General features: G+C 48.1%; 1 protein-coding gene across 1 annotated transcript in view; it reads right to left on the bottom strand.

Annotated features, from left to right (window-relative positions):
• cars2 (cysteinyl-tRNA synthetase 2, mitochondrial) overlaps positions 1-12,105 on the bottom strand; it is a 17,080-nt gene extending 4,975 nt beyond the window's left edge. Inside the window, exons 1-14 of the mRNA XM_056593845.1 lie at positions 11,651-12,105; positions 11,025-11,075; positions 10,813-10,930; positions 10,214-10,285; positions 9,661-9,766; positions 8,968-9,048; positions 8,735-8,864; positions 8,154-8,287; positions 6,127-6,194; positions 5,899-5,965; positions 5,489-5,627; positions 3,591-3,714; positions 2,379-2,477; positions 563-793 (exon numbers count right to left, since the gene is read on the bottom strand). Of these exons, the coding sequence (XP_056449820.1) occupies positions 563-793; positions 2,379-2,477; positions 3,591-3,714; positions 5,489-5,627; positions 5,899-5,965; positions 6,127-6,194; positions 8,154-8,287; positions 8,735-8,864; positions 8,968-9,048; positions 9,661-9,766; positions 10,214-10,285; positions 10,813-10,930; positions 11,025-11,075; positions 11,651-11,958 (1,728 nt within the window). The 5' untranslated portion in view covers positions 11,959-12,105. The remainder of the gene's footprint in view (positions 1-562; positions 794-2,378; positions 2,478-3,590; positions 3,715-5,488; positions 5,628-5,898; positions 5,966-6,126; positions 6,195-8,153; positions 8,288-8,734; positions 8,865-8,967; positions 9,049-9,660; positions 9,767-10,213; positions 10,286-10,812; positions 10,931-11,024; positions 11,076-11,650) is intronic.

The raw sequence follows: 12,105 nt of genomic DNA, 5'->3' as shown, positions 1-12,105 counted from the left end.
CGTGTTAAATGGCTAAATAACTCGCGTTATCCAACGCGAGTAACGCGGTTGGTGTGGCCGTACCATTAGAAGAAGAACCCTCGCGCCAGTTTCAAACACAACAACAACAACTTATTCGATTCAATCCGTGTATGGTTCGTTCTTTAAATATTCCGATTTAAAAACAAAATCAGAAAAAACAAAAAAGGACTGTTTTAAATCGGAATATACAAAGAACGAACCATACACGGATTCACGTCCATTGTTTACTTCCGTGTTTTAAAAATGCCGGTCTTCGTTGGTCTTCCTGTTTATGAAGGTACGGATAACTCCGCCCCCTGCCCCCGGCGTAAAAGCGGTTAGTTAGTTCTAGCCCAGCTCAAAAGTGGGGCTGGAGTTGAACCGGTTTTTAGGGGCCGGAGCCGGTTCTTTGGCGGTGTGAAACCAAAACACTGGCCCTAGCTCCGAACTGGCCCGGAACCGGCTCCGATTTTGCGGCGGTGTGAAAGGGGCATCAGAGATGACAGAACCGGTTCCCTTGTAGAACCGGTTCCCTCGACCTTTGGTAAGCCCCTCCCCTCACCTTGATCAGCACGCCCGCGGGCGCCAGGTCCTTCCTGAGGGCGTCGCAGGCCTCCAGGAGGGGGAGCCGGTCCGGGCGGGTCCGGGGTCTAGCGGAGGCGGAGCCGGGGCCCTGGGGGGGCGGGGCCTCCCACGGGGCCAGGGCGAAGCTCCGCACGCGGCTCCGGAACTGACACAGCTGCTCCACCACAGTAGCCACAACGACGGGGGAGGAGCCGGAGAGCCCCTCCTCCTGATGGGCGACAACAAGATGGGTCGGGCTTAATTAACAGGTGAGGCTTAATTAACCAAAGGCTTAATTAACAGGTGAGGCTTAATTAACCAAAGGCTTAATTAACAGGTGAGGCTTAATTAACTAAAGGCTTAATTAACAGGTGAGGCTTAATTAACAGGTGAGGCTTAATAAACTAAAGGCTTAATTAGCAGGTGAAGCTTAATTAACTAAAGGCTTAATTAACAGGTGAGGCTTAATTAACTAAAGGCTTAATTAGCAGGTGAGGTTTAATTAACAGTAGGGGTGCAACGGATCATCATTGATCCGTGATCCGTTCGGATCATCTATTTCGGTTCGGCACACGCATGATCCGCGGATTGATTTATGAAAAAAAAATTTGCGCATGTTCAGTCCACACACAGCCGTAACCATTCCTGCTAGTTCCAGGGACAGAGCTACTTAACACGCTCTGGGTAAAAGTCCGCAACAGTTCCCTTTTCAATAAGCAAACAGTCCTATGGCTCGTTGTGATTTATTGTCCTCAGCGTACAACATGAAGAACAGTGGGCATGGAAAATAAAAGTAGGCTAGACTTCGGTGACTACTGTAACGATAACTGCTGCCTCCAGTGCTACGTCTGTTTCCATACTCGCGCTGCCACACAAACCTGTCGCCTAGGTTACCACACAGACGTAACACGTAGCTGACATAGCTATTGCCAACATAAAGAAAAACACATCGAGCATGGCCACGCATTTACAGCGACATCACCCCGGTGTTTCACTGACAGGAGTGAAACCGAAAGCGGCTCAACAACCGCTCATCACCACGGCATTTAAGCAGCCCCTTCTTCCACAATCAGACCGGGCTAAAGCAATCACAAACGCTATTTTTTTATTTTTTTGCTGATCCGAAAAATGATCCGATCCGTGACTCTTGATCCGAGGAACGATCCGAACCGTGAGTTTTTTGATCCGTTGCACCCCTAATTAACAGGTGAGGCTTAATTAACTAAAGGCTTAATTAACAGATGAGGCTTAATAAACTAAAGGCTTAATTAGCAGGTGAGGCTTAATAAACTAAAGGCTTAATTAGCAGGTGAGGTTTAATTAACAGGTGAGGCTTAATAAACAGATGAGGCTTAATAAATTAAAGGCTTAATTAACAGGTGAGCCTTCATTTATATTAATTAAACAGGTAATGAAGCAACAGAATGATCCGTTATAAACTAGGGCTGGGCGATTAATCTAATTTTGATTTTCTTTTTTTTTATGATTAATAGAAAGTGCAGAACAGCTGGATCCATATCGGTACATTATTTTAGATTTGAAGATTTTCTTTGTGCCCATTTTGTGTATTTTCTTTAAGGCCACATTTCAAAGTTCTCAGTTACAAAGAGTTTGTTGGGAGAGACACGCTGAATAAATACGTCATGTTTTCAAACTCAAAACTAATCCTGATTTCAACATTGACAAAAACAATGGTGGTTATGATTTTTATCCATAATGGAGCAGCCCTGCTTTAAACTTAATTAATTAAACTCTAAACTTCTGACGGGAATCAAGAGTCTGGTGTGAGTCTGTCTCTCCAGGTGAGTGGTTACCTGTCTGTCCAGCAGGTCGACGCCTAGCAGACCGAACAGCTCCCTGACGTAGGCCAGCACCGCCCCCACCACCGCCGGGCTGCGGGCCGCACCGTCAGCCTGGGGGGGCACACCGGGACCGGGGTGTTAGGGACTGGAACCCCACCCCAGGGACTGGAACCCTACCCCAGGGACTGGAACCCTACCCCTACCCCAGGGACTGGAACCCTACCCCTACCCCAGGAACTGGAACCCTACCCCAGGGACTGGAACCCTACCCCTAACCCAGGGACTGGAACCCTACCCCTACCCCAGGGACTGGAACCCTACCCCTACCCCAGGGACTGGAACCCTACCCCAGGGACTGGAACCCTACCCCTAACCCAGGGACTGGAACCCTAACCCTACCCCAGGGACTGGAACCCTACCCCTACCCCAGGGACTGGAACCCTACCCCAGGGACTGGAACCCTACCCCTACCCCAGGGACTGGAACCCTACCCCAGGGACTGGAACCCTACCCCAGGGACTGGAACCCTACCCCTAACCCAGGGACTGGAACCCTAACCCTACCCCAGGGACTGGAACCCTACCCCAGGGACTGGAACCCTACCCCTAACCCAGGGACTGGAACCCTAACCCTACCCCAGGGACTGGAACCCTACCCCTACCCCAGGGACTGGAACCCAACCCCAGGGACTGGAACCCTAACCCTAACCCAGGGACTGGAACCCTAACCCTAACCCAGGGACTGGAACCCTAACCCTAACCCAGGGACTGGAACCCTACCCCAGGGACTGGAACCCTACCCCTAACCCAGGGACTGGAACCCGAACCCTACCCCAGGGACTGGAACCCTACCCCTAACCCAGGGACTGGAACCCTAACCCTACCCCAGGGACTGGAACCCTACCCCTAACCCAGGGTTAACCCTGGGTCAGAGTTAACCCTAACCCAGGGTTAACTCTGACCCAGGGTTAACCCTAACCCTGACCCAACTCGTGAGGAAAGCTTTTCATACTTTAAAAACATTTGAACTAAAGGGATCCTGCTGCATTAGGTGAACAGATTTGTTTTAAATAAAGGAGTGTACATACGTATATGTGAAGAGTATTTGAAACCCAGTGACGATTCTTAAGATCACTTCTTATTTTAGATTCATCATTGCTCGCGGCCTGCTCCGATTGGCCGAGCCAGGCGGCCCCTCCACCAATGGAAAGCCCCCCCCACCCACCTCGGCGACGGGCTGCAGCTGGCGGTTGCCATGGGAAACGAGGTCCATGACGGCGTGCACTGCTCGGGGCGTGTCGAAGTCGTCCGCCAGGGCGTCCAGCACCTGACCTTTGACCTCCGCCAGCCTGAGCGCACAAAGAGATTTGATAATTAGACGCAAGTCCATCAGACACAAGTCCATTTAAGGTCAATCAGACGCAAGTGCATTTAAGGTCAATCAGACGCAAGTCCATTTAAGGTCAATCAGACGCAAGTCCATTTAAGGTCAATCAGACGCAAGTCCATTTAAGGTCAATCAGACACAAGTCCATTTAAGGTCAATCAGACGCAAGTCCATTTAAGGTCAATCAGACACAAGTCCATTTAAGGTCCATCAGACGCAAGTCCATTTAAGGTCAATCAGACGCAAGTCCATTTAAGGTCAATCAGACGTAAGTCCATTTTAAGGTCAATCAGACGCAAGTCCATTTAAGGTCAATCAGACGCAAGTCCATTTAAGGTCAATCAGACGTAAGTCCATTTCAGATCAATCAGACGTAAGTCCATTTCAGGTCAATCAGACGCAAGTCCATTTAAGGTCAATCAGACGTAAGTTCATTTAAGGTCCATCAGACGCAAGTCCATTTAAGGTCCATCAGACGCAAGTCCATTTAAGGTCCATCAGGCGCAAGTCCATTTAAGGTCCATCAGGCGCAAGTCCATTTAAGGTCAATCAGACGCAAGTCCATTTAAGGTCAATCAGACGCAAGTCCATTTAAGGTCAATCAGACGCAAGTCCATTTAAGGTCAATCAGACGCAAGTCCATTAAGGTCAATCAGACGCAAGTCCATTTAAGGTCAATCAGACGCAAGTCCATTTAAGGTCAATCAGACGCAAGTCCATTTAAGGTCAATCAGGTCTATGAGACTTAAGTCCATTTTTAAGTCAATGACACTGAAGTCAATGTTTAAGTCAATGTTTAAGTCAATGAGAGTTAAGTCATTTTAGTTAATGAGACTCAAATCATTATTTAGGTCACTATTTAGGTTATTTAGGTAGAGTTTGATGTATCTACTGCAAGTTGCTGTTAAGCGCAACTTGCGCAAGTTGCTGTTAATGACCTGATAATTAAACGGGTAATGAAGCAACAGAAAGTGAAACATGTTTTTCCTTGACTGTATCTTGTCCGTCATCACTCTAGATATGAACTAACCAAAGACTTTGGAGTCTACAGTCTGATTGGACGAATACATTTAAGCACAACATTTGAACACTATTAAAAGTTAGGATGAGTTGAGATTTGATCCGTTTTGATCAGTGTTCATCAGTTAAGCGACCGCAGATCAGAGACCATTCAATGTGATCAGAGATCCTTCAACGTGATCAGAGATCATTCAACGTGACCAGAGATCCTTCAATGTGATCAGAGATCATTCAACGTGATCAGAGATCATTCATTGTGATCAGAGATCCTTCCATGTGATCAGAGATCCTTCAATGTGATCAGAGATCCTTCAATGTGATCAGAGATTTTCAATGTGATCAGAGATCATTCAATGTGATCAGAGATCCTTCAATGTGATCAGAGATCATTCAATGTGATCAGAGATCCTTCAATGTGATCAGAGATCATTCAATGTGATCAGAGATCATTCAATGTGATCAGAGATCCTTCAATGTGATCAGAGATCCTTCAATGTGATCAGAGATCCTTCAATGTGATCAGAGATCATTCAATGTGATCAGAGATCATTCAATGTGATCAGAGATCCTTCAATGGGATCAGAGATCATTCAATGTGATCCGCAATTCAAAGTGGAGGTCATGGAGCATCCATCAAGGTCAAAGTTCAAATCCCTACGGACTCGAAACCACGCTAGAATATTGAGACACCAGGTCAGAGGTCACGGAGGGCCTACTTGTCCCAGAGCCGGTCCGGGTCCAGGGGGGGGCAGGGCAGCTGGCCCCTCAGGTAGGCCTGGGCCCCCTGGTCAAAGGTCACCAGCGCCCCCAGCTGGCTGCGGGCCGCAAGCATGCTGCCCTCGCTGAAGTCGATCGCTGCAGGTCAGGACAGACAGACGGGTCAGAGGACAGACAGACGGGTCAGAGGACAGACAGACGGGTCAGAGGACAGACAGACAGGTCTGAGGACAGACGGACGGGTCTGAGGACAGACAGACAGGTCAGAGGACAGACAGACAGGCGGGTCAGAGGACAGACGAGTCTGTGTTCTGCTGAGGAGACAGACAGACGGGTCTGTGTTGTTTTAATTGCGACCCATTAACAAGCTAATTAACCGTATAGTAACCTCCTGTGTGAGACTTTGTACCTGATCTGTATTTCGTCAGCAGGCAGAACATCCTGAACTCATGGGCAGAGTACGACCGCAGGAACTCCTGGAGGGAAAAATCACAAACCCGGCGCATAATTAATCAAATCACGTTTTCGTAATTCCCGTAAAAAATCGCAGTTTGAAAACACGTTGTGCGATCGCAACGCAGCGAGGTGCGCGTTCTACGTTAAGCGTTGTGTTGTCGCGTTATGAGAAACATTTGACCTTTATCGTGATGAAGTTCTTCAAGGATTTGGACATTTTCTCGGCACTCCCTTTGAGATGCAAGTGACCTGAAGAACAAAGCAGATTATTTGGGTTACGTGTGTGTGTGTGTGTTGCATGAGAGAGAGAGAGTGTGTGTGTGTCTGTGTCTGTGTCTGTGTCTGTGTGTGTGTGTGTGTGTGTTGCATTAGTGTGTGTCTGTGTGTGTGTTGCATAAGTGTGTGTGCGTTGCATTAATGTCTGTGTGTGTGTGTGTGTTGCATTAGTGTGTGCGTGCGTTGCATTAGTGTGTGTTTGTTGCATTAGTGAGTGTGTGTGTGTGTGTGTGTGTTAGGGGTGTGACGATACACTCAGCTCACGAGACGAGACACGATATTCGGTTCACGAGAACGAGACGAGACGAAATTTTAAGAAAACTACAATGACAAAATATATGACTGGACCTACAGACTTTTATTTAACCGAGTTACACATGCATTTTGAAATGTTTTATTATAACTCTTTAAATGCATGAAATTGAAACTAAAACTAAAATTTATAAAAGTTGAAGTAAAATGAATAAAATTAAATAATTCTCTTTTTTTCAAATGCAAACAATATTATGTGCAAAACCAAATCAAAGTTCTACTCCGTCAATACAGAGTGCAAATAGTGCCAACAGAGTCTGACCAAGTATGTCACTGACAACTTCGTGTCTTATCAGTCACTCTACTGCCATTCATCATTTCCGCCGGGTACCCAAAATGCTGCCAAACAAATGATTTAAAAGTGGCGGGGGGGGTCTTCGATGGTAATACGGGTATTTTCCGACGTCATTCTGGCTGCCTATGGCTGCTTCCCCTGCTTCCCCTCCTCTTCTTCTTTTCCTTCTCCTACGTTAGGTTCTGGCAGGCTAGACGTAGCAAAGGCGCATTACTGCCCCTTGAGGCCACAAATAGAAGTTTCGATGGCTCACAAATCTCACGAGACAGATTTTTAACCCGACGGGTAATATCGTAGAGTTTAATCTCGCGAGATCTCGTGGCACGAGATCTCATCACACCCCTCGTGTGTGTGTGTTGCATTAGTGTGTGTGTGTGTGTTGCATTAGTGTGTGTGTGTGTGTGTGTGTGTGTGTGTGTGTGTGTGTGTGTGTGCAGTGTTTCCCGCAGGATTTTTTTCAGCAGCGGTGGTGTGGTCCCCGATCCCTCTAGTGCCGCTTTCACACCAAAAAGAACCGAGAGCCAGTTCCGGGCTGGTGCTAGGGCCAGTTCCAAACTGGTTCCAGCGGGGCGCCGCTGCTGTGTGAACGTGGGGGAAACACTGGTGTGTGTGTGTGTGTGTGTGTGTGTGTGTGTGTGTGTGTGTGTGTGTGTGTGTGTGTGTGTGTGTGTGTGTGTGTGTGTGTGTGTGTGTGTGTGTGTGTGTGTGTGTGTGTGTGTGTGTGTGTGTGTGTGTACACACACTAGGCCATCTGGCCGTGGCCGTTTTCGCACCTAACCGTGCTCAAATCTGCCAGTGTGAGTGTGGCCAGGCCGGGCCAATTTGGCCACTTGGGAGAGGTGTGCTGCTACGGTACGGGCCGCCACGGTACAGATGCTAATGAGCCGACACGCGCACACGCACGGCTACGCAACCTGAGCTGGATGACGTATAGTCCATGCGACGACCACGGACATAATAAAGGCGACGAGCCTTCTTTCCCATCAAACGGTAAAGATGGCGTCAAGCGTTTCAACTGTTGGTTCACGTTGATCCCAGAGAGAAGTCAAGTGTCTGTTAGCCATTTGGGCAGACGATAAGCAACAGACTCAGCAAAGTGCGAACTGTGTTCTCTGTGTTGTTGTCCATTGTTGTTAAAACTCTGACTGGCGGCAGACTTTATTATGGTCCATGCAGCGGACGCTTGGTGATGACGCGTAACGACGTGATGACGTGTGTACAAGAGCCTACCGTGGCCAGGCCACAGTGGCCAACGGCCACGGCCAGATGGGCTAGTGTGAGTGCACCCTGAGTGAGAAGTGTTTCCTAATATGGGCGCCCTCCACCTGAGTGCAGGAAGTAGTTCCCCCACTGGGGGCAGCGGTGGTAGGCCTCGCTCTGGGCCACCTCGTTCTCGTGGTGGGGGAAGGCCAGGTCCACCCCCCCAGAGTGGATGTCCAGCTGGCTGCCAAATACTGAGCTGGGGAGAGAGAGGGGCGGGTCAGACACACAGCTGGCTGCCAAATACTGAGCCGGGGAGAGAGAGGGGGGGGTCAGGCGTCCTGACACTTAATACACATAGACGTACACTTAATGTACACACTTATATTTTGTACGTCCATATTTGTTGTACATGGCCTCCCTCTCTGCCCCTCACCTCTACCTCTCCCTCCCTCCTCCTCCTCCCCCCTCCTCCTCCTCCTCCGTCTTCCTTCCCCCTCCCCCCCACCTCTCCCTCCCCCTCCTCCCCCTCCCCCCCCCAACCCCCTCCCCCACCACCTCTCCCTCTCTCCCTCCTCCTCCCCCCTTCCCCTCCTCCTCCTCCTCTATCCTCTCTCCCTCCTCCTCCCCCCCTCCCCCTCCTCCTCTATCCTCTCTCCCTCTCCCTCCTCCTCCTCCCCCCCCCCCTCCCCTCCCCCCACCTCACCTGGCAATGGTGGAGCACTCGATGTGCCAGCCCGGTCTCCCCCCACCCCAGGGGGAGTCCCAGGACGGCTCCCCCGGCTTGGCGGCCTTCCAGAGGGCGAAGTCCCGCGCGTCACGTTTATCGGAGTCCGCTGTCCCAAAAGATCGGACGAAACAAACAAGGCTGGAGTGATGTGGGAGTGAAGGATTCTGGGAAAATGAAGCTCTGCTTTTTGTTTGAAACTTAGAACCGACCGGATTCGCTGGGTAGCGAGACGGAACCGGAGAACTTCCCGTAGCGCTGGCCGATACTCCGGATGTCGAAGTACACGTCACCTACCGCCACGCAGATAACAAACAGTAACGACAAAACGTTGGGGATGGAACGAGACAAACTACGACAGAATTGCAAAACAGAATTGCAAAATGTACTTTATCAGAGGGATGCTTATGCATTCAGTTAAAGAATAATGCTTAAAACTGAATACTATATTCTAACTTTCTGGAGGAGTGTGGTTTAACTTTCAATAACTGCACGGCTATGATGTAGTCTTACAGCCGAATATCAGTTGTCTACGGGGAATGGGTTAACCTAGTGATGGTTAGTGCTTGGCACTTGGTTCTATGAACTTCCTTACTGTACACACAGAGATAGATTGTTGTCGTTTCTTCTTTCTGAAGACAAACTGACTTATTGTAAGTCACTCTGGATGTAGGCGTATGCTCAACGCCCTGAATGTTAATGTAAATGTTATCATCCTTTAATTGAATCCAATTATACAAAATGAGGTATAAGAGCGAATGACTCCAAAAGATGAATAACAAAGGAAGATATGATTCTTTAATTGGGCCTGGTATAATGAGGATATTCCACTTTGAGGTGCGGAGGCTATTCGATAAAACACACTAACTCGTACTCGTGTAGGATATTAAATAACGTTTGTTTACCTTTCTGCGTGGGGTAGGCGTGACCGTTAGCCACGATGCGCTCGATAAACGCCACGATCTGAGGCACGTTTTCAGTCACTCTCAAGTACACCGTGGGAGGTAGGACCTAGAGCAAACCATTTAGAACATACACATCCTGATTTCAACAGATAAAGAACGAAAGGAACTGCACTATTCATCCCTAATTCAGATAAATGATAGCTTAGCACAGAACTGATTTTTAATGCAAGTTTAATTATAGAGAAAGCACATTTTCTCAACGGCAATCCTGCTTTTCTATAATGGGTACTGCAACCTATTAGGTCTAAACTTAAATCTGATTTCAAATAAAGGGTAACACTATCTGATCCATAACTCAGACAAAGAATTTCTAAGCACAGAACTGATTCTTCACAAAAGTTTACAATAGAGTTTACAAGAGTTAAAACATCTTTAAATGTAATGTTAGCACAGCAGTCAGTGCAATGAACTCTGTATATTTTTAATACATGTTGATATAGTTTAACATTCTGAATGATATTCCTAAACATAGTACAAAAGTGTCTTCACACACCTTCAATGACAGCATGTCCTTCTTGAATTCTTCTTCGTATATCCTGGCCAGGATCGTGGGAGACATGTTCTCCTACAAAGTCAAAGGTTTTATCAGACGCGTAAACAAATACAGAACACAATTATCTCTATAATTATTTAACAATAAGTGTGCATTTATTGTGTGTTGTACGTCCTGCTACTTAATGTACACACTTATTGTATGTTGTACGTCCTAGCACTTAATGTACGCTCTTATTGTGTGTTGTACGTCCTGGTACTTAATGTACACACTTCTTGTGTGTTGTACGTCATAGCACTTAATGTACGCTCTTATTGTGTGTTTTACGTCCTAGCAGTTAATGTACGCTCTTATTGTGTGTTGTACGTCCTAGCACTTAATGTACACACTTATTACATGTTGTACGTCCTTGGACATAAAAACAGTCCTTAGCATGGTGTAGCTTCTTACCCTAGCTATCTGTGTTGTCTACGGGGAATGGGTTAACCTAGTGATGGTTAGTGCTTGGCACTCGGTTCTATGAACATCCTCAACGCCCTGAATGTAATCGTGTTTTGTTGATCAATGCAGTGATGTCTGTGGTGACGTCGCGGCGTCACCTCCTGGCTCCTCTTGATGATCTTGTCGTCGATGTCGGTGATGACCAACGCGTGGATGACGCTGACCCCAAACACCCGGGACAGAATCCTCTGGAGGATGTCGAAGCGGACGTACGAGCTGCAGAGAGAGACCGAGAGGAACCCGTTCACCTCTGAAGCATTCACTGGACGTTAAATGGATCTAATGGACTGATTTGGTCGTCGTTGGTTACCACGCATGGCCGAGGTGGGCGTGGTCGTAGACCGTGGGGCCGCAGCTGTACCTGAAGACAATCACCACATGACAGGACCAGTTTACGAGTTACATTAACATTTAGCAGACGCTCACAACGGTTCATACAAACATTCACCCATTCGTACACATTCACACAATCACCAGTTCATACACAAGTTCACCCATTCCTACACACATTCATCCATTCACACCCATTTACACATAATCCCCCATTCAAACACATATTAAACGGATCACTCTTTCATACACACATTCACGCATTCATACACCAGATCACCCATTTACACATATTCACCCAAAAACATTCATACACACATTCACCCATCTCATACACCAGATAACTCATTCAAACACAGTCACCCGATCACTCATTCATACACCAGATCACCCATTCACACACATTCACCCATTCATACACAGTCACCCATCCATACACACGTACACTCCTAGCTCACAGGAGCTAGGAGGAGCTGGGGATCGAACTAACTTGTAACCTGAGGGTCGCTGGTTCGATCCCGGAAGGTCGCTCGTGAGCTAAGCCGAAATGACAACAACGTCATAACTCATTATCTTAGTGCATAACATATCATATCGCAGCCCTACCAGGTGGCGACCCGGTCCCGCGTCAGAATGAGGGGCTCCTTCCGTCGGGTCAGACTGTTGTAGGTCTTCACCCCGGTGTCAAACCCCACGGGTCGGATCCACGACCCCCCAGCATGGGTGCAGGTAGATCTAGTCCACGTCCCCCAAGTAGGGGTGCAGGGCGGTCTAGACCCGGTCCACGACCCCCCAGCAGGTCTAGACCCGCTCCACGACCCGCCAACAGGTGTGAATGCAGGTCTGGATGAAATTGACAGACAAGTGACCCACAAGCGACGGTCGACCGCCTGTTTAAACCACGTGGTCTGCATGGCAGTGCAGCCTTTAGAGGTGATAGAGGATCATTAGTTGTGATTATAGATCCCGGACTGAATCGGGACTGGTTCTCTGACCCGTGGATGTCAGATTCATAACAGAAGGCGTCCTGGTTTCTTCTTTGGTGGTTTAAAACCCGGATC

Source organism: Gadus chalcogrammus, chromosome 7, assembly GCF_026213295.1.
Source record: "Gadus chalcogrammus isolate NIFS_2021 chromosome 7, NIFS_Gcha_1.0, whole genome shotgun sequence".
In the NCBI taxonomy this organism is placed as follows: Eukaryota; Metazoa; Chordata; class Actinopteri; order Gadiformes; family Gadidae; genus Gadus; species Gadus chalcogrammus.
Note: the sequence above shows the minus strand (reverse complement) of the source record. Positions and strands in the feature narration are given on the sequence as shown.